We start from the raw sequence: 22,494 nt of genomic DNA, 5'->3' as shown, positions 1-22,494 counted from the left end.
ATTTTTCATGTTTAAAATCCCGTTCCAGCTTTATCATTCTATTATCTGTATCTAAACATTCTGTATTCAAGGTCTCTGACAAATTTCTTTCTTTTTGTTTCTAGGATGCCTTCCATCTTTGCCATTTTATGTCTTATACTCTGAAGTTCCTTCTCTCAGATTCTCTTTGATGTCTGGAAATAGTGTCCTGACCTCATGTATATTTCTGCCTGTTATTTACTCAGAGGGCAGGACCAGCCATTGTTCAAGGACCCAATTTCTTTTTCTTTTGACAAATGGAGGTCCACGTTCACTCAGAAATTTTCCCCAGCTTCTTCCAGACTTTTCACTTTCCTATGTTTCCTCCAGGAAAACAACATTGCCTTCCCTATCTCTCTGTTTCTCCTTTCATATTTTATCTTGATTCCTAGCATCTGGTTACTCTCCTGGTTCAAGCTCAAATGTTGGAAGGCAAAGGGAGGTTCTAGTTATCACAATATCTGTGCTAGACTTAGCCCTTGATTTAGGAATTCACTATTAAATATTGGAGAAGGGTATGGAGTGAGTTTTCACGTGGGTTGATTTTCTGAACCCACATCCTTTTTTTTTTAGCAAAGCCCAGGGTTTGCCAGGACAGATAGCTCAGGCTGAGAGAGTTGTAGTTCTGGCAATTTGAACTCCAATGAACACCTTCTCTTTGGGGGACCAATTTGTTCCAGTCATCTCTTATGGTTAGTCTGGAATCCAGTGATCTCTGTGGACCAAAGTCCTAGAGGAAATCAGAAGAAAATCTCTCCTTGAATTTTAGAGATAATGGGAAGCAAGGGCTAGGTCTTGATCTTTCTGGCAGGAGAATAGGCATCTCCAAATTCAACCTAGTGCAGTCCAGCAATTATACTAGAACCACTTATTTCCAGAAGAAGTAAGCTCACAGATGAGAAATTCCTGTTCAATATCATGTTCTCCTTAGTTCGTAAGCACTGGATCAAGTCCTCTGAGCTGGAACCTTCACAGCCATACAAGTGAGCAGTTTCCTGGTGGTTTCAAAGGAACAGACATTTGTAAGTATCACAAAAAGGGACCAAAAAGATTTCTATTTCCCAATGAAAAGATTCAAGAGGCAGAGCAAATTCCCCAACCCCATCCTCCACTTTCTGCCTCCCTACCTCAAAGTCTAGATCAAGTTTTCTCTGGGTCAAGCTTTCTATAGATCTATATATAGTCACATAATCAAACAAGTCTTTGAAATTTTTTTTGGGGGGGAGGGTGTGGGGGTTAAGTGACTTGCCCGAGGTCACACAGCTAGTGAGTGTCAAGTGTCTGAAACCGGATTTGAACTCAGGTCCTCCTGAATCCAGGGCAGGTGCTTTATCCACTGCCACCTAGCTGCCCTGGGGCCAAATTTCCTAAGGAATGTGAACTGTTGGGTCAAATCTTCTAAGGGTTATAGGGTCATTGGTTTAGGCTAAGAGAGGACCTTAGAGGTCTGCTGATCTAACTACTCCCTTTTTATTTATTTTTTAGTTAAATTTTATTTTTTTCAGTTAACAATAATCTATTTTCTTTCCCTCTTCTTCTCTCCCCTCAATATTGAGGGGGGGGGGAACCAACTCTTGTGGCAAAGGTGCATAGTTAAGCACAATAAATTCTCACACTGGCTATGTCCAAAAATGTACATATCTTCCTATGCACCTTGAATCTATCACCAGTCATCTTGAATTTTTTCTTGCCACTGGACTTTGATGACTCTGGAGGAGAGCGTGAGGCTGATGACTTTGCAGAGCTCTGCCTCCCTTAAATCCAATTCATGCACAAGGCAAGAAATTGCCCTCCTGAAGTCATTGATCCTCTTGCAGAAAGAATGAGCAACAACAGCAACAAGGAGTTATAATCCCCTCTTTTTAAGGATGAAGAAATGGGACCTCAGAGAGATGACACAATTTACCCAAAGTTACTCATGGTGCTAGTGGCAGGACCTGGATTCCTACCCAGCTCCTCTAATGTTAAATCCAGTCACCATGGGCCTCAGGAAACACAGCATTGATTCCTCTAAAGGTAATCCATAATTAGCCTAGCTCAAGGGCATGCATGGCTGTAGACCTTGCAACCCTGTAGGATGCAGAATTCAAACCTGGCCTGGCTTGCAGTTGGCTGCCTTGGACAGAGCTAAAACCATAGCCACACCCTGCCTTTACCTAAAGCTAGAACCCCAGACAAGACTCTAGGCCACTCTGGCCCTAACCAGAGTTAGAAGCACAGCCTGGACCAGAGACAGCAGGTTCTTGACCCAGCTGGAGCTAAGGAAGACATGTTCCCTGTGCAAAGTATTTTCTTAGTGCAACTCAATCTGTGCTATCTTGGAATAATAATAACAATGATAACAACAATGATAAGAAGAACAACAACAATAATACTAATAAATGGCAACTGGATTTATATAGTGATTTAAGGTTTCCAAAGTGCTTTACCTATGTTATTTCATTTTATCTTCACAACACCCTGTGAGATAGGGACTATTATTATCTCCACTTTGCAGGTGAGGAAACTGAAGCTAAGAGCAGTTATATGGCTTGCCCAGGGCAACACACCTACTAAGTATGTGAGGCTGGATTCCAACTTGGGTCTTCCTGACTCCAAGGGTAATACACCATTGACTTTGTCACCTTGTAATACTTAATAAATGCTTGTTGACTCTCTCAATATGGACTCAATATTGACTCAATATAGAGACATCTGCTGAAGTTGGGCTACAGAATTGATGTCATTTATGAGGTAGGTGCTAGCCCTAAGGATCTGGTCCCCCAGAATGCAGTCATTTGGGCTGAACTTACTGACACCACTACCTCCAAGTCGGCAGTGTTTGGAGAGAAAATGTTCCACTGATAGTAATGTTGATGCCAAACCCCTGCTGACATTGTTCTGTGGCTAGGTGGTATAATGTAAAAGAATGGGGTCTGGGGTCAGGAAGACCTAAGTTTAAATCCTGTCTTCGACACTTACTGTCGGTGTGATTCTTTGCAAGTCAATTAACCTATATTTGTCTCAGTTTCCTTATCTGTAAAATGGGGACAATAATAGCACCTACCTCCCAGGGTTGATATGAAGACCAAATGAGATGATATTTGTAAAGTACCTGGCACATAGTAAGCTCTCTTTCTCCTTTTTCTCTTTTTTCTTTTCTTTGCAAGACCATGTAGAGTGGAATGATCCCTATTCAACTTGTCCTTTCTGCAACCTATTTCTTTCAAATTCCTCCCCCTTCCTCCCTTCTATAATTGTGCCAGCTCTGTGATGTTGAATGGTGAACTTCCCATCTCTGATTATAAATTGACTCCTATCTAGCCTGCTTGGGCAGCTAGGTGTTACAGTACATAGAACCCTGAGTCTGGAGTCAGGAAGAGTTCAAATTCAACCTTAGACACTTACTAATTGCAGTAGTAACCTTGGGCATGTCCCTTTGCCCTGTTAGCCTCAGTTTCCCCATGTGTAAATTGAATTGGAGAAGGAAATGGGAAACTACTCCAGTATCTTTGCCAAGAAAACCTCCAAAAGGGGAGTCTTTCAAACTTGTGGGACTGTATCTAACCTTTGAACCCAATGATACCTCTCTTTAAAATGGATTTGAGTCTCTTAGATAATAGTCACCAAAGAATAAGAATCCAAGAACCTACTTGAAAAATGGTCTGAGGGTTTTCTATGATGAAGCCTGGCAAAATGGCAACCCCACTCTGGGCAATGGCTCTATGGAATAGGCCTTTGGTCATAGGAGACAGAACCTGCAAGAAATGAGAAAAAAAAATCCGAAGAGCCAGATAGTCCTCAGGAAGAATTCAACTTTAAGGGAATCCACATTCAAGGAAAGATTGGAATTCAAGCCTGAATATATGAGTTAGAATCAAATAATGTTGAGCCAGGAAGGGAGCTTAGCATTTTTCCAGTCCAACTTCCTCATTTTATAGTCATTTAGTGGTGAACCCCTCATTTGACCTCATGTCTCCTGATTCCCAGTCCAATGCTTTTCCCACCAAACCATCCTACATTTACCCCAATGGGAAATCATGTGCAAACTCACAAGTGCAGAGACACAAAGTCCTCCTGCAGATTGGCCAGCGATGGTCACAGAGCTGGGGTCTCCTCCAAAGTTAGCAATGTTGCCCTGGACCCACTTCAAAACAGCCACCAAGTCTAAGAATCCCCAGTTACCAGTTGCAAACTCATCCCCAGTGCTGAAAGTCAATGAGACAGCAGGATCAGGCCAGATTCTGCCTGTGAGGAAGACTTATATTTATTAATGTTTATTATTATTATTATTATTTTTGGTGAGGCAATTGGGGTTAAGTGACTTGCCCAGGGTCATCCAGGTAGTAAATGTCAAGTGTTATGTCTGATATGTCTGAGTCTGGATTTGAACTCAAGTCCTCCTGAATCCAGGGCTCGTGCTCTATCCACCATGCCACCTAGCTGCCCCTTTTTGTTAATGTTTTAGATGAAATGCATGTCAAATCACAGATGGCTGGCATCTTGGAGGCATAGCTAACAAGTTGGGGGATCAAATCCAGCTTTAAACCGATGCAGGAAGGCTAGAATAGTGTCCCAAGTCTAATAAAATGACATTGAATAGAGATAAATGTAAAATCTATACTTGGGTTTAAAAAGTCAATTGTACAAGTGCAGCATTGAGGAAACATGGCTAGACAATAGTTCATGTGAAAAAAGTTCTAAGGTTTTTAATGCATTGTTTCTCTCTCTCACACATAAAACCCCTACTTCATTTCCTGATTCCATGTATTTTCTTTTCTTTTCTTTTTTTTTTTGGGCAATGAGGATTAAGTGACTTGCCCAGGGTTACACAGCTAGTAAGTGTCAATCTCAAGTCCTGAATCCAGGCCCGGTGCTTTATCCACTGCACCACCTAGCTGCCTGATTCCATGTATTTTCATTGACTATCCTGCATGCCTGGAGTTCTCTCCTTCCTCATCTCTGCCTGCTGACTTCCTTCAAATTCTCAGCTAAAATCCCACCTTCTGCAGGAAGCTTTCCTCAATTCTCCTTCATCCTGGTGCCTTCCCCAGAGATTATCCCCTTCCTCCATGTATTCCTCCTATATCTTGGTTGTTTGCAGATTGTCTCCCCCAATATATGGGGGCTTGGAACTACCTTTCTTTGCATCATTAGGGCTTAGCACAATGCTTGGCATATAGAAGTCTTCTTAACTTGAGTTGATGACTGCAACATGAGTGTGAAGGCATAGTCAAGAAAATGTACCATGATCTTAGGTTGATTTATAAGAGGCGTACTCTACATTTTACATATGAAGAAATTGAGGCCCAGATTGAGGGAAGGGCCTTACTCAAGGTCACAATACCCCCCTGGTCACTTTTTCACCTCAAGAACCCCTGGTATCCCAGTCTGTATTGTACCACTACCACCACAATATCTTCATAGGCTGATAAAGGTGATCCATCCAATGAGGAAGCCGTTCCAATAGCTAATGACCCACCATGTATCCAGACCATCACCTGCGAGAAACATTGATAGTAGCAACGTATTAGAAACAATCTCTGGGAGAAATTCAAGGTAACTGGAGGGTGTATTCTCTCTAAGGAAGTGTCCCTTCCTATTGTCTGGGTTGAGAGATTTCCAAAACAAGTATGCCCCATCCCTTGTTGGCTTTGCTTTGATTGGCACAGTAGGATTTGGGGAAGGGCCATACCCAGGTATTTGTCTTCATGATCTGTTCCCCTTCCTCCCACTTCCACCCCCAGGAAAAAAATCATTGGAGGAATATAAAAACTATAGGAGAAGATGAGGAAGAAACTGTAGAAGAATATGAGGAAGAACTTTTGCCAGGGTCCAGGAGTCTCCAAATGAAGAAATGTTCTATCATGGGGAGAAGCCTGCTTAGGAAAGAGCACTTCAAAGAGACTTGAATTCCAAGAGGAGTCTTGCCTTTGGGAGTAATCCTTGACTTCCCTGACCCCCAGTAGCCAGGGTAGAGGGATGGGGGGGGATTACTTTCAGTTAGCCAACAAGCATTTGAGTACTTACTAAGTGTCAGGCATTGTGCTAAACACTGGGGGGTACAAAGAAAGACAAGTGCATGGTGCCTCCCATCAAGAGACTCACTTTCTAATGGGGGAGACAAGATGCAACAAAAAGAAATTGCACATATAAAATAAATAAAGTCTAAAAGATAGGTAGCCAAGGGAAAGCAATTTGTGTGTTTGGGGCTGGAGAGAAGCTGGAAATGGCCTCCTGTAGAAAGAGGAATTTGAACTGAGTCTCAAAGACATCAGGGAATACAAAAAGCAAAGACTAAGAAGAAGATCATGCCCAGTGTGAGGGACAGGATGTGAAAAGGTATGGAGCTAAGAGATGATGTGCTGTGTTTGAGGAACATCAAAAAGGCCAGCATCTCTTGATTGTAGACTCTGGAGATTAAAGTGAGTGTAAGAAGACTGGAGAGTAGGATAGGGCCAGATTGTAAAGCGCTTTATCAGCATAACAGAGGATTTTATTTTTGATCTTGGAGGTAACAGGGAGCCAATGGAGTTTATTGAGTGATACCATCAGATGTGTGCTTTAGGAGGATTGATTGGAGTGAGGAGAATCTTGAGGCCAGAAGACCAAAGGGAAGGTTATGTTAATAGTTTGAGAGTAAGGAGATGGCCTGCACCAGGGTGGTGACAGTTTTGGCAATGCAGGGTATTAAAAAAAGTTACAAAGGTAGACTTGATAACTAATTACAAATAGAGGGTGAGTAGAAGTAAGGAGTCAAGGATGACAGCAAAGCTATGAGCCTGGGTGAATGAATGAAAGGATGATGGTGTCCTCAACAGTAGTAGGAAAATTAGGAAGGGGGTGGGAGGAGAGGAACAAGCATTTATTAAGAACCTACTATGTGCCAGGCACTGTGCTAAGTACTTTATAGATATTATCTCATTTGCTTCTCACAATAGCACTGTGGAGTAGATGGTATAATTATCGTCATTTTACAAATAAGGAAACTAAAGCAGACAGAAGTTAAGTGATTTGCCCAGGATGACATGGCTAGTCATTATCTGAGGCTGGATTGGAACTCAGGTCTTCCAGATTCCAGTCCCAGTGCTCTACCTACTCCAGCACCAGGGGTCTCAAAGCAAAAGGAGAATTACTTACAGGTAACCTCTCCTTCTCATGTCTGGAGGATGGGGTGTAGATGTTTAGGTAGAGACAGTCTTCAGATATTGGAAAGAGTTGCTGTTTCCCATCTAAAGTATTTTTCATAAGTTCTGTCCTTTCTAATTCCTGCAAACACCTTCACGAATAAAAGGAAAATCACAATGTTGCAGTTAAGGAATGAATAGACTTTTTAGAGATCCTTTGAAACTACTGGGAACCACAGAGTGGGAATGACAGGTCTAGAAAGAGGCACTTCAAGTAACAGGATCATTGGATTGGAGCTGGAAGTGACCTTTTTAAAAATAAAATGCCCCCCCCCACCTTTTTTTAATAAGAGAGGAAACAAGCATGGGGGGGTTATGTCATTTGCCCAAGGTCACAACAATAGTCATCAGTACATTTTGAGAGGGTTCACCACAGAGTTTTGCTCCTTTGTGGGCTCCATTTCTGCTGCATTAATTTATTTTTTATGGGTTAATGAGGGTCAAGTGACTTGCCCAGGATCATTCAGCTAGTAAGTGTCAAGTGTCTGAGGTTAGATTTGGACTCAGGTCCTCTTGAATCCAGGGCTGATGCTTTATGCACTGCACCACCTAGCTGCCCCTCTGCTGCATTAATTTTATTCCTTCTCTATACCCTCTTCCTGCCTGGTTCTTCTATCCCTTAAGAAAGTTAGTGTCTGTTAAAGACTCAATACAAGTGATCTGCATTCCTATATTTCATGACTTACAGAGCCCTTCCCTTACAAAAACCATCTGAGAGAGGTAGGAAAATTGTCACTATTGGAACTGGGATTAGAAACCACCCCCCACCCCAACATCAGAAGGATCTGACTGAGCAGTATTAACAAAAGTGACTGATGAACAACAACATGTTTCTGCTTTTGGGGGGCACCTCCAGAATAGAAAGGATGCTGGTCTCCTCACTGCTCTGGCACCCCCAGAATTGCTGCCTCAGCCTTCCTCCCAACTCATCTGGTCTGCCTTCTTTATTGTGTTCACCCTCACATTGGGGGGAATGCAGTGGCATCTTTTACACCTTCCCATGGTTCCACAGGCTGCGGGGGAGCAAATCTCCCAGCTCCCACTGGGGACTTGGCAAATGGCACTCCTAGGAAAACATCCGCATGATGGTCAGTTCCCTTGACAGCGACCTGTTTCCCACGGACCCGACCAAACTGGGTCACCACTTCAGGCCTGGCGGACTCTTGCCCTGTAGAACAAAAAGATTCTTTCAGGCTTTCCTTGGCTACAAATTCAGTTTCCATAAAAACTAGGAAGTGGGCTCCTCTCTCCGTGATGTAGTTGTTTTGGTTTTGTTTTATTTGTTTGGTTTTTTGGTTCTTTGAGGATTCTTTTGCCCTATAGGTATTTTAAAAAATTCTTTTATGAACTTTTAGGACTCAGCCCATTTTATGTCCCATGACTGGAAAGGGTTGAAAATAGACTTGGATTCAGAAAACAGCTTTAATTAGTCATCCAGATGATTGTCATTATCAAGATGGGCTTTGTTGAGTTTTCATTTTGGAGGAAAAGACTTTTCTTTTTGGGGCCCCCAGTTTCCTTATGTGGAAAACGAGTGGGTTGGAGTAGATGAACTACAAGGTCTTCCCAATCTTTAAGTACTATGTGGTTAGTCACCACAGGTCTTGACTGGCATCCCAATAGAGTTCTTAAGGCAGGCAAGGAGCTACCCAATCAGGAGAACATTGCTTGCAAACAAAGGTGTGGTTGTGGGCTCTATAAATGGAAAACCCTTCTCTGGTCCCTTTCTTTTTCTGACCTTAGAGGTGTAAAAACCACCCCCCTTTTATAACTCCAACAAGTAGAGGATGGCTAATTGATGGATTGGAATTTCCTTGGGCATTTGGAAGCATTTCCTGGTAGTTCTCCAAGTGAATTCATGCTGCCTGTGAAACCCATGACCCCCTCTCACAAAGAGTTGAGTATTAGGTGTGGAGAAATTCCTAAAGCCCTGGTATTATGTGGGAATATAACTGCAAGGCATGCACCCCACCCACCCCACCCCCTCTTAGCAAAATGACTCCTAAAGAAGCATATAAGTTTAATGAGCATAGGCACAACCAGTGGTTATACCCTCTAAACATAAGTTTCAGAAAGATAAATTTAGGTGGCCCTAAGGTACTGTCTGAGCTTACACTATGTGCGTAGCCCAGAACAAAGCTCCAATCCCTTCCCTTACATACAACCACACCCTTCTAAAATTGTATAAAATCCCTATGGTTTTTTCTACTAGCTAGCTAGTTGTAGCCAGAGCAGATCATCCACCTTGGTCACTAAGGTTGATTTCCTAGAGGAATGGGGGGAGGGGCACCTAAATCTCCACAAAGGGTGCCAGGATTCAGTTGCCTTAATGGAGCAATCCTGTACCCCTGTATACATACATGGCTCTTGGCAGAGAGCTCCCACCTCTCTTGACCAACACCATCCCTGGCCCTAGGCATTTACACCTGTCTTTGACCTAAGCTTGATTGAAATTCCTAGCAGGAAGGAGAATGTAGCTGGTGATCGCATCCCCTTAGTCAATTTCTTTATTGTGAATATACCTGACTAACCCTACACTTCCACTATAGAATAACAAACTCATAGACTCAGAAATTTGAAACCAAATTGGACCTGAGACTATGGAACGTTAGGGCTGGACAGGTCCTTAGAACATAGACTATATGAGTTGGAAGAGAACCCAGAACAAAGAATGTCAGAATGGGAGGGGAATTTAGAATGCTGGAAGTTGAAGACTTAAAGCTGGTGGAGACTTCCAAACATGGAATGTCAGAGTTGGAAGGACCCTTAGAATATGTATTGTCAGAGCTACAATATGTATTGTCATTTACAACACTGGAGGTGGAAGGTAAACTGTTAAAGCTCTTGGAGGACTGGGGAAATGGAGTATTAAAGTGAGAAAGGCTGCTGGAACTTAAAAAAGAGAATGTTAGAGAAGCAAGCAATCTTAGCCTCTAGAGCAGTAGGGCTGAAAAATACATTGGAGTTCACCAGTCCTTATCCTCCATGCCCATTCTCCCCAACAGCCCTCTCTCACCGCCCCCCCCCATTCAGCTTTTTGCCATCATTATTTTAAGGCTGCAGGGAAATGCTACCTCTTATGAAGAACCTGAGGATTTTCATTCTGTATTCTCTGTCTTCCGCCAAGAAAGGGGAGCCTAGCTTCTCTACCTGACCTCCCTCCTTGACAACACAGGGAGAACTCATCAGGGAGAGATTCCAGGGCTACTTTCCCAGGATAGGCACTGCACCTGAAGAGTCTCACCTTCAGCAGGATGGTTTGACAAAAACCTAGAAAGAATTACATGAACTGATGCAAACTGAAGTGAGCAGAACCAAGGGAATGTTGTATACAGTAATAACAATATTGTTCAATGAAGAACTATGAATAAGTCAGCAATCCAAGACAATCTAAGAAATATACTATCTTGCATCAGAGAAAGAGCTGATATTTTTGAATGCAGACTGAAGTATGCTGTTTTTCACCTTCTTTCTTTTATTCTTTTTTCTTTTATCACAGTCTTCTTGTACAAAATGACTAATACAGAAATGTTTTATATGATTGCACAATTATAACCTATAGCTGATTGCTTGCCATCTCAGGGAGGGGGTAGGGAAGGGTGGGATAGAATTTGGAACTCAAAACTTTAAAAATGGTTTCAATATGTAATTGTGGAAAAAATAAAGTGTATATTGAGAGAGAGAGAGAGAGAGAGAGAGAGACAGAGAGAGAGAAAGAGAGAGACTCACCTTCAGTTGAGAGAAGCAGGAGCCAGGCAGTGCAGGTCAGAGACCAAAGCAGAGGCTTCTTCCCTCTTTGCATGGTTTTCTGTGTGTCTTGTTGGGAAATCCTGATTGAGTTGGAATGTTTCTAATTCTAGGTGTTTGGAATGAATCCCAGGATTTCAGACTTGTAGAAAGATTGTATCTACTAAGAGAGAAGAATATTAAGATTTGTAAACTTTAAACATTTTCCTTTGTTCAATTTGGTATAACTTTCCAAAAGCCACAAACCCACAAAAGAATTTTTTTTTGCTGTCTCATGTTGGTTGGATTGGTAAAGTCAACCAAAAAAAAAAATTCAGATAATGGAGGGGCTGGGGAAAAAAAAGGTACAGCATTGCACTGTTGGTGAAGCTGTGAACTGGTCCAGTCATTCTGGAAGGCAATTTGGAACAACACCCCCCCAAAAATCTATTAATCTGTATATGCCCTTTGACAAAGCAGTACTGTTACTAGAGTAAATGGCTAATGTTTCTGATAAAATCCTCCTTTCTAAAATATATAGAGGAATAAATCAAATTCATAAGAATAAAAGTCATTCCCCAATTGAGAAATGGTCAAAGGGTATGAAGAGGTAGTTTTCAGATGAAGAAACTGTAGCTATCTATTGCCATATGAGAAAATGTTCTGAATCATTATTGATTATTGAAATGCAAATTAAAACAACTCTGAGGTACCACCTCATACCTATAAGATTGGTTAGTGTGACAAGAAAAGGAAAATGCTAAATGTTGGAGAAGATGTTTATTTGTACCAAGAAGAAGCAAGCATGACTCATATGGAGACCCCTTCCTAAGAAGAAGCTTGAAGACTCCCTCTTTCTGAGGGTATACAAGGGTTTTTTTGTTCACTGGTTACAGGATGTTTTCAGTTTCATTAGCATGATACAAATCAATCCAAAAGCAAATACAGTAACAAGAATGCATGTAATGCAAAGCAGTTTTAACAATTTCAGTTATAACAAGTATGGAGGAAATATAGAAGCACCATGATAAGATTACAGGATTCTTAAAAGGAATTTGTGAAGGATGAGGATGCCCAGATATCCCCACAAGATAGGGACTTACTATCCTGGGGAAAGAAGTCACCAGGTAGGGACTTATCTGCTAGCAATCTGGTTTCAGGTGAAGGACATTTTGCTCTTATTAATCCAGGGTTTCATAAAAAATACTTGAGGATAGATGACAAGGCACCTCCATCAAATCCCGGTGATCAACACATTCATATGAACAGTTGGATTTGTTCAGAACTTCACCAGTAGTGGATTAGCATCCCAGTTTTCTCACATCCCCCCAACATCCAACATTTCCTTTTTATTAGCTGTACATATTCCTTACAGGGTTCTCTTTTCCTTGCTTTCTAAATGGGTGGGGGAGAGAAGGTGGGAGTGAGAATTAAAAAATGAAAATACAATAAAATAGAATTTTTAAAAAGGAACCTACCTTTTGCTTATCTCTGCTATGCCAGCCTCATCACAACTAGTGCTTTCCCTCTGAAATAACTTCCAATTTATCTAATCTATGTCTTGTATGTGTATACATTATTGTTTGCATACTCCCCCACCCCCATTGGCATGAGAGCTCTTTGAGGGAAGAGCCTGTGTTTGCTTTTCTTTGTATCCCCAGTTCTAAGGACAATATTTCCAACATAGTGAGTGATTTAAACACATTTCTTTTTTTGTTTTGTTTTGTTTTTTGTTTTTTTGCAGGCAATGGGGGTTAAGTGACTTGCCCAGGGTCACACAGCTAGTAAGTGTTAAGTGTCTGAGGCCAGATTTGAACTCAGGTACTCCTGAATCCAGGGCTGGTGCTTTAACCACTGCCCATCTAGCTGCCCCCACATTTTTTTTTTAATAAAAATTAAAAAAAATTTTGATGAGGTAATTGGGGTTAAGTGAGTTGCCCAGAGTCTCACAGCTAGTAAGTGTTAAGTGTCTGAGGCCCGATTTGAACTGAAGTCCTCCTGAATCCAGGGCCGATGTGCTATCCACTGTGCCACCTAGCTGCCCCATGAGTGATTAATTAAAGAAAGTCCCGGGTTCTGTTTGATTCTGTTCTTAGTAGTAGGTGTGAAACACATAGAATAAATGGCTCATTCAAATATTCCTTCAGGTGGTCTTCTTGGCCACCAAGGCAGGATGTGGGGGTCCTAGTTTGAGAGAGTGGCAACATATGGATAATTTTCAAGAAGGATGATACATTCATAAGTAACTGGAGGTTGCCTGTACACATGTGTCTCCTCTGTGATTTTTTTCTTTGGTGGATTGCCACACTAATATTTTATTATTATTATTATTTTTTTGTAGGGCAATGGGGGTTAAGGGACTTGCCCAGGGTCACACAGCTAGTAAGTGTCTGAGGCTGGGTTTGAACTCAGGTCCTCTAGAATCCAAGGCTGTTGCCTTATCCCCTGTGCCACCTAGCTGCTCTGACCCACTAATATTTATAGCAAGAAAAGGCAATTAGCTAATTTGTGAAGTATGCTTCTGTTTATACATTCCATATGACAATTTTCCAAAGGTTACAAGCTACTTGGACTGGCAGGCTTTATGTCCATTACAGAGGTGTTTCCAAATTAAAAAAAAAGACTATGTTTGGTCAATTTGATTCAACAAATAATTTATAAAATTATTATAAAGAAACAATTATGATGAAATAAATATATGATAAACAGAAAGATAATAAAACAGGCATATGTTTTATGAAATTTTTACCTGAGTATTGTTGGCCTGTTTTATTTGTTGAAGACCATAAAAGACTTTTTATGATTCTAACAATCTGTTAGGTAAAGAAGAATAAAAGGGAGGTAAATTAAACGGACTGGGCAGAATGAACACCTTAAGCCTTGATATGGGGTTGGGTCTTATCAAAGAATTTGGGACTGTTAAAGTTTAAACTGGCCTGCTAGCTAAGGGACAAACACTCCTTGGGAAGTAAGAAAGATGAGCCTATTAGGTATGGATGCTGCCCACTCGGTGCCAGGGGACAGAGATAACTCCAGAAGTCAGAACCACAACTTCTCATTCAAGCTTTCCCCCACCCCCAAAGAGAACTTTCCATTGTCAGGTGGTGATCACCCCATCTACCATCTATAAAAGCTTTTGCCTTTCTCCTGTTAAAGGAGATAGGTTTATCAGAGAATCACATCTTGGTGCCGCAGAGATTTAGGTTCAAATCATCTGGGAAGAGGGGTGTATTTTTTTCCTTCCTCTATTCCCTTTCTCATTGTCTCTAGTTCTATTAACCTCACTTGTGTTTTAAATTTGTTCCCACTGATAAAACCCGTTTTGTTTTTTTGAAAAGCGGCTGTTAATCTCCTTTCTTACCCCAATATTTCACCAAGTCATCCAATTAACTCTCCCCATTCTAATTTTTGTTCTTACATATGGCTCTCCCCCTCTTTTTTCCTCTTTGGGAACAAAATAAAATAAAAACCACACATGCAAAAACAAAGACTATTTTGGAATTATCCCTTTTGGCTTCTAAGAAGCTAAATCCCACCAAACCAAGTGCAAGAACTGGAGTCAAAGGATCTGAGTTTGAATCCTGGCTTTATAACCCTTTCTACCTGTGTGGCCTTGGGCACATTGCCTTTTCCCTTCTCTCTGACATTAGAGGGTCCAGATGTCTTTTTCTCCTCTCAAGGTGTCTTCATGCTGCTCCTCATGAATAGAATTATCTGCCATGTGTTTTGCTCTACTAAGCTCCTTAGATTTGTTCCTCTTCGCCCTTCAACTCAGTGCTGCACATGACCTGTTTAATACTGACTGTGGTAACTCTTAATAGGTAGAATGCTCTGCTTCTGCTTCCTTTAAGGGGAGGGATAGAGAGAGAAATCCCCTCCTACTCACAACAGGATTCCAGAAGGGGTGCAAGGGAAAAAGCAAAGAGATTTTCCCTCTCAAGATCTGGTCTCCTCTGGCATAGCTGACTCTTCTTTCAACTGCTAGAGCTCTTCCTGTCTCAACTGATTCTAGAGCAGCTAAGACTGCTTTTCAAAGGCCATCATGGATGTGGCTGATCCTTCAGCCAGCCAAGGAATAACAAACTATATCATTCCATTGGTTTTGATTGAGGACATAAAAACACTAATTTTTTGTTTGACAAAGAACTCCCTATTTGACAAGAACAGCTTGGAAAAATTCATATCAGTATTATTTTGCAGCAGCAAAGAATTGGAAACAATGTTGAAACCTATGGATGGGAACTGGCCAAATTGTGACAATGAAAATAATGAATATTATTTATATTTATAGAAATTTATTATATATTATATTTATTATATATTTATGTAAATTTAGTATAAATTTATATTTATAATATTAAAGCAATTAATAAAATAAATATATAGAATTATGGAAAGACTTTTGGGAACTGAAAAAAAGTGAAGGAAGCAGAGTCTGGAAAACAGTACAAACAATGATTAAAACAATGCAAATGGAAATGACAGAAGCATCAGGAGTTGCTGAGGTTTGAGAGGAGGGGAGTAGGCATAGAAGAAAGAAATCAGTGTTAGTAAAGTACCCTGACTCTCCTTTGCTAGGACAGCCATAGTGTCAAGAGAAGGCTCTCCACAAGATTCATTGAAATGTTAAGTTTTTTTCTCTGGGACTCCTTTTTTTCCCTTTGTGGACTCTTTTTTTCTGGAGTACAAAATCCATTGGAAAATTCCCAAGAATTAACTCTCTTCAAACAGTGTAACCATTATAATCATCTAGATTTTGAAATTGTCCTGTCCTTGGATGCAGTCCTTGGGTGTAGTAAACAAGCACATGATTTAGAGTCCTAAAATTGGGTCCAAATGTCCATGCTACTGTTTAATAGCTTAATGATAATAATAGGAATAATGATAATAATAGGAATAGCTAGCATGTACATAATGCTTGAGCTTGGCTATCATTCTACCTCTCTGGTAGTTTTCTCATCTGTAAAATAAGAGAATTAGAATAGTTGCTTTTTAAGCTTGTTTCTAGTTCTAACTCCTATTGTAATGAGGAAACCAACCAATGAGGTCCCATTTTCTAGAGAATATACAGTATGCTCTGCTGCCAGCTCATGTGGAAGCTTGTCAAACCTGCTTCCCATAAGGTATAATGGAAGGGCTTTTCCCCTCTCTACTTCTGAGCATAAACAAATATCCTCTCAACTTTCTTGTAGACTTACTGCATGATGATATAAAACTGATCAACTGCTGATTGTGTACACACAAAAGGCTTGAACAGATGAACTCTCTCATTCCTGGTGGTGAGTGAGTGAGGCAAAAACTGCTATAAGCCTCTTGGTGGAGGGCAACCTCATGAGTTAGCGAATGTGTGGTGCCTTTATTTCTTTTGTCTCCATTGTGTTTATGGTTTTTTTTATCTTAACTGAATGAGTATCAGAAATGGACCAGATTATGACCATGTGAGCTTTAAAAGGTCAGGAGAGCATCAGTCAGAGATGGCAGAGACAGTAACTGGGTCTAATGAGGAGTCAGCCTTGAGGAGTGAGCTGCTTGATCTAGCCCAGTAGTCCAGAAACAGAAACAATATGTCTTGCAAGCAAGGGAGCGACTTATCTGTTATGTTACTCCCCAAATTGAACTTGGTTGGGTGGGAATGTATTGTAAACACAATTTTGAGGGACCAGTGTGGAGGACAGTTTGATCCCAATTTATGATGTTTTTTATTTCAGTCTTTTCTATGCCTTTTCAGGAAATATTCCCTTGTAAAAACTAATTGATGTGAACTAGTTAATTGATATTGAGGCAATATTAGCTAGAAATCAACAAGTGGGAATCACACTAAATGGGGGCTCATGAACAACAATACTAGAAAACCATGTCTAACTCCTCAGGATTGCCCCCTAGGATCCTGAGTGGAACAATAACTATTTGGTACCCGGGGATCTGACCTGCTGATGAGAATAGAATTTGGGAGTGAACTACATAGAATCTGCGATACATTATTATTTTTTGAACATTATGAGGTAGGGAGGAAAGGAATTTTTGTCCCCATTTTACAAATGAAAAAACTTAGGCCCAAAGAGGGGATATGACTCAACACAGGACATATAGCAAGTTAGCAGCCAGGCTAAACCCTGATTTTAATCCTCCGCTGCCTTGTGGCTATACCCATATATGGGAAAGGCTTCGGGAGTTAACCCTGAGGAAAAATCAGGAGCCAGAGTCCCTTAGGCAGTTGGATGTTGGACATCACATCCCTCTGGCAACTCTTGTGACGGCACTGGTGCCAAAATGTACTGGCTCTGCCTCTCCTTTGGATCCACCAATGTCGCAGAGAGGGAAAACCTGCTACATGGGCAACAGCTTGTTTTCCATATTCATCTGCCTAGGCCAGTGCCCTGGAGAGGACACTCCAGCTACTCCTCATGGGGTAGATACAACCATGGGATGTGGCAGTTACCAATTATAAGTTACTTGCCCAATTGACATAGGGCTTGATGCCAGGGGCTGCATTCGATGGTGGGAGGGATGATAGACAAACCTTAGCCAGTAAGGTGTTGTCCCATCACTGTTCATCTTCCTCATTGGGTGCATGGGGATTAAGGTTGCGGCCTGACAGGTGAACTGAAGCATTAGCACCAGCAAACAATGAAGTTAACTCACATTCCAAGCCACCTACCCTAAAGTTGGGCAGTTGGAATGTCCGGACTATGGTGACCGGACTCTCAAACGACCTACAAGCAGTCAGAGACTTTCGGAAAACAGTGTTGATAAACAACAAGCTACGGAGACTAAATGTTGACATTGCGGCTTTGCAGGAAACGCAAATCGCAGACTCTGGAAAGCTGAAGGAGAAGGATTACACATTCTTCTGTAAGGGCAAAACTTTAGCAGAACCACAAGAACATGGTGTGGGCTTTGCTGTGAAAAACACGTTTCTGAAAATGATTGAATTGATCAGCAATGGTACTGAGAGACTGCTCACACTTTGTCTGAACACAATTGAAAGCCCTGTGAACCTTATCAGAGTATACTCTCCAACATTAACAGCTTCACAACAGACCAAAGATGAACTCTAAGATAAGTTGAAAGCAATGCTAGGAGCTATCCTCAGATAAGAATTCATCATTCTTCTGGGTTATTTTAATGCAAGAGTTGGCTCTGACCATGTGTTCTGGCTAACATGTCTCAGGCCATATGGCGTTGGAAAGATTAATGAAAATGGGCAAAGACTGTTGGAATTTTGTGCTTACTATGATTTGTGTGTATCCAACTCATTTTATAAGTCCAAACCACAGCACAAATCATCATGGAGATATCCCAGATTGCAACATTGGCACCAATTGGACTTAATAATAACCAGGTGGTCTGCTCTCAAGTACATTCTTAACACTCAGTCATACCACAGTGCCAACTGTGACACTGATCACTCATTAGTTTGTTGTAAAGTGTGGCTCCGGCCCAAAGCATTGCATCACCTTAAACCAACAGGGCGATCTCGTATCGACACTAGCAAAACCATGAATCTCAGCAAGGTGGATCAATTTTTGATATCTCTCAAGAATGCATTGATCGCGTCTTCTTCTGTTACATCAGCTGCTGAAAAATGGAAACAGATACATAAGAGTGTCCACAGACTAGCTCTTGATGTCTTTGGGAAGAGAACCAGCAAAACGAATGACTGGTTTTAAGCCAAGTGCAATGAAACAAATCCCATTGTTGAGGCCAAGTGTAGCGCACTCATTGAATACAAACGCTCCCCGAATAAAAGTGCTCTTCAGAAACTACATGCTGTGAGAAGAAATGCTCAGCAAATTGCGAGGCAGTGTGTGAATGAATATTGGGTTGAGCTCAGTGAGGAAATACAGGTTGCTGCGGACACGGGAAACATCAGAGGAATGTAGGAAGGCATCAAGAAAGCTTGTGGACCCACTCAGAGCAAGACAGCTCCCCTCAAGTCCTGCACTGGAGAGTACATTACGGACAGACTTAAGCAAATGGAAAGATGGGTAGAGCACTTTTCTGAGTTGTACACCATCAGAAATTCTATCACAGAATCAGCTTTAAACATCATGGAGTCCTTCCCTGTACTATAGGAGTTGGACAATGTACCCACACTTGAGGAACTTGGGAATGCAATTAGCTCCCTAAGATATGGAAAAGCTCCGGGTGTAGATGGTGTTGCAGCTGAATTGACCAAATGCTCTAAAAACGTCCTATTAAAGCCCCTGCATGAATTGTTGTGCCTGTGTTGGAAAGAAGGTGAAGTGCCACAGGATATGCATGATGCCCATATAGTTACTCTTTATAAGAACAGTGGAGACAGGAGTGACTGTAACAACTACAGAGGAATTTCACTTCTCAGTGTCGTTGGGAAAATGTTTGCCAAGATCATCTTGCTAAGACTGTGTAAACTTGCCAACCATGTTTACCCTGAATTGCAATGTGGCTTTCGAGCAGGGAAGTCAACTATTGATATGATTTTCTCACTTCGCCAACTGCAAGAAAAGTGCAGAGAACAAAGAAAACCCCTCTTCATTGCCTTCATAGACCTGACCAAAGCATTTGATATGGTTAACAGAGAAGGTCTTTTCGAAATTCTCTCGAGAATTGGTTGCCCTCTTAAACTCCATAGCCTCATTTGTTCCTTTCATTGTAACATGCAGGGTGTTGTACAGTTTGAAGGCAACACCTCTGAAGCATTCAGCATAAACAGTGGAGTCAAGCAAGGATGCGTGTTTGCTCCCACACTGTTTGGAATTTTCTTCTCCATGCTGTTGCATCATGCTTTTGGTTCATCAACTGATGGCATCTATCTGCATTCCTGGTTGGACAGAGGCCTGTTCAACGTTTCACGTCTGAGATCCAAAACTAGAGTGAGAAGTAGCACCCTTAGAGACCTGCTTTTCGCCGATGATGCCGCACTTGCCTGTCACTCAGAGTATGAATTGCAGACCTTGATGGATCACTTCTCCCAAGCTTGCACAGACTTTGGCCTAACCATAAATCTTAAAAAGATGAAAGTCATGTGTCAGAGTGCTGTGTCGCCTCCATTGATACACATCAGTAGCTACCAGTTGGATGTTGTAAGCCAATTCTCATATCTTGGCTCTATTGTCAGTGACAATTTGTCACTTGATTCTGAGATCAATCAGAGGATTGGGAAAGCTACTTCAACCATGGCTAAACTTGCCAAGTGTGTCTGGGCAAACAGTAAACTGACAAGATGAACCAAATTTGCTGTCTATAGAGCATGCGTCCTGAGTACCTTACTGTATGGCAGCGAAACATGGACTACATATACTAGACAAGAGAAGAACCTTAACAGCTTCCACATGCGCTGCCTTTGGCACATCCTTGGCATATCTTAGTCAGATAGGATCACCAACATAGAAGTACTCCAACGTGCGCAACTTCCTAGCATCTATACGCTCCTGAAACAAAGACGGCTGCGCTGGCTTGGTCATGTGCACCACATGCAAGATGGGCGCATTCCTAAAGACCTACTCTATGGCGAGTTAGCCTCAGGTGAAAGACCTGCTGGACACCCCCAGCTTCGCTACAGAGATGTATGCAAGTGAGAATTGAGGGCTCTGGGAATAGACATCGGCAGCTGGGAGGAGATAGCCAAGGACCGAGCCCAGTGGAGTTCAGTACTCAGGAGCAGCCTGTGCGCAGCTGAAATGGGCCTTCAAGCTCAGGAGGAAGAAAAACTAGTGAGATGCAGGAACCGATGGGCAACAGAGAGCGCAGTTTTCCGATGTCCCCATTTTGGCAGGAGCTGCGGCTCCTGTATCTGACTGCATAGCCACACTGTGGCCTGTGGCTCTTCAAGGCGCTGATCCATGGTCGTCCGCGACTGGTGGAAGCCTACTACTACTAGCCAGGCTGGAAGCCCATGCCTCCTAACACCCCATCAGGGATCCTTTCCATAGACCATATATACTTTAGGTAGTCAATTTTTGTATTTCATTCTTTCAACAGGTTTTTACCCTAAAATCCAATATTTTCTTTTCATTTTTGATATTTGATATTTTTTTTACCATTGATCATGAATTACTTTAAAAATTTTAAAATTATAAACAATAGATGTCAACAAATACAAATAAATTTTTCTAATAAGAGGTAAAAACCTTTATAGAAACTATAAACATTTAACAAGCATTTAAAAGAGGTAAAAGCATTTAACAATATAAAAATTAAATAAGTTAACAAATAACCAAATAAGAAATTACTTTTGTTCTATGTCCATTACAAATTGATCTGCTACATTTCCTTTTCCTTTTCCTTTTTCCTTCCTTCCTTCCTTCCTATCTCTCTCTTTCTGTCTTTTTGCCTTTCTTTCTTTCTTCCATACATTTTTCCTTCCTTCTTCCCTTCCCCCATCTCCTTTTCTCCTTCTTTCCTTTCCCCTCTGGTTTATTTCCCCAAATACCACTACCACTCTTGAGTAGGGTCCTAAGAGGGTAGCTACCAGTCCTAAATTCTATAGAACCCTTTGAGTGTATATTATTAAAACTATTGATCATGAACCCCCGTTGATGTACTTCACATTAACAATCAGCCAGTAGATACAATTAGCTAAATAAAACAACAACAACAATAATAACAATATAGTAACTATGAAAATGGAATGGTAAAAACGGTAGCTATAACATATTTCCCCATAGACCTGAGGCATATTCTCCTAATAATTATAATAATAATGAGCACTACTGTTATTACTATTATGATAATTATAGTGGTTATAAGCATTTATATTGTGTTTTAAGATGAGCAAAGTGCTTTACATAGGTAATTTCATTTGATCCTCACAAAAACTTTGTGTACTATTATTATTTCCACTTTACAGATAAGGAAACTGAGTCTGAGTTGTTCTGTACATTCTTATAAACCTCTTTTCTGTATTTCTTTTTTTTTTTTTAAATAACCACCAGAGTGATTATAAAGTTACTCTCTCTTGGCTATTCTCCATCCTATAACACTCCTCCCTTATAACAAATTAACTTAGTTAAGGAAAATAACTTGAAACAGTGACCATGCCCTGCTTTACCTCTGTCAGAAAATAGGCAGCATGCTTTGCCAGTCCTCTAAAATCATGATTGGGCATTGCATTGATCAGAGTTCAAAATGGTTTGTCTTTACAACATTGTGATTTTTATATTAACTGTTCTTCTGGTTCTGCTCACTTCACTTTGCATTAATTCATACATTTCTCCTCATGTCTAAATCCTTCCCTTGTTTACTTCTTATGGTATAATGATATTCCATTACATTTACATACCTTAATTTTTCAACCATTCCCTAGTGGGTAGGCATCCCCTTGGTATTCAGTTATTTTCTATAACAAAAAGTATTGCTATGAATAGTTTTGTACATATGGGTCCTTTTTCTATTTTATCTCTTTGAGGCATATGTGTAGCATTGATATAATGGGTCCAAGAAAATATAGTTGAGTGACTTTTGGTAACTACACAGTTACACCTATGAATGGGTCTCTTGGAATATGAAGAGGAGAACAATGGGAAATATCATGCCAGGTATCAAAACAGCTCACCAAAACTTCCTACAAGATAGAAACCACTTCCGGATTCAACTTTGCCAA

At 41.0% G+C, this 22,494-nt stretch overlaps 1 protein-coding gene across 1 annotated transcript in view; it reads right to left on the bottom strand.

Moving 5' to 3' along the window:
• LOC122739448 overlaps positions 1-22,494 on the bottom strand; it is a 107,515-nt gene that overhangs the window by 23,317 nt on the left and 61,704 nt on the right. The window contains exons 16-23 of the mRNA XM_043981188.1: positions 18,678-18,877; positions 17,553-17,734; positions 8,148-8,352; positions 7,138-7,276; positions 5,365-5,498; positions 4,052-4,205; positions 3,651-3,755; positions 912-1,013 (exon numbers count right to left, since the gene is read on the bottom strand). Coding sequence (XP_043837123.1) covers positions 912-1,013; positions 3,651-3,755; positions 4,052-4,205; positions 5,365-5,498; positions 7,138-7,276; positions 8,148-8,352; positions 17,553-17,734; positions 18,678-18,877 — 1,221 coding nt within the window. The remainder of the gene's footprint in view (positions 1-911; positions 1,014-3,650; positions 3,756-4,051; positions 4,206-5,364; positions 5,499-7,137; positions 7,277-8,147; positions 8,353-17,552; positions 17,735-18,677; positions 18,878-22,494) is intronic.

Source organism: Dromiciops gliroides, chromosome 2 (genome assembly GCF_019393635.1).
Source record: "Dromiciops gliroides isolate mDroGli1 chromosome 2, mDroGli1.pri, whole genome shotgun sequence".
In the NCBI taxonomy this organism is placed as follows: Eukaryota; Metazoa; Chordata; class Mammalia; order Microbiotheria; family Microbiotheriidae; genus Dromiciops; species Dromiciops gliroides.
This window is presented reverse-complemented; position numbering and strand designations above follow the sequence as displayed.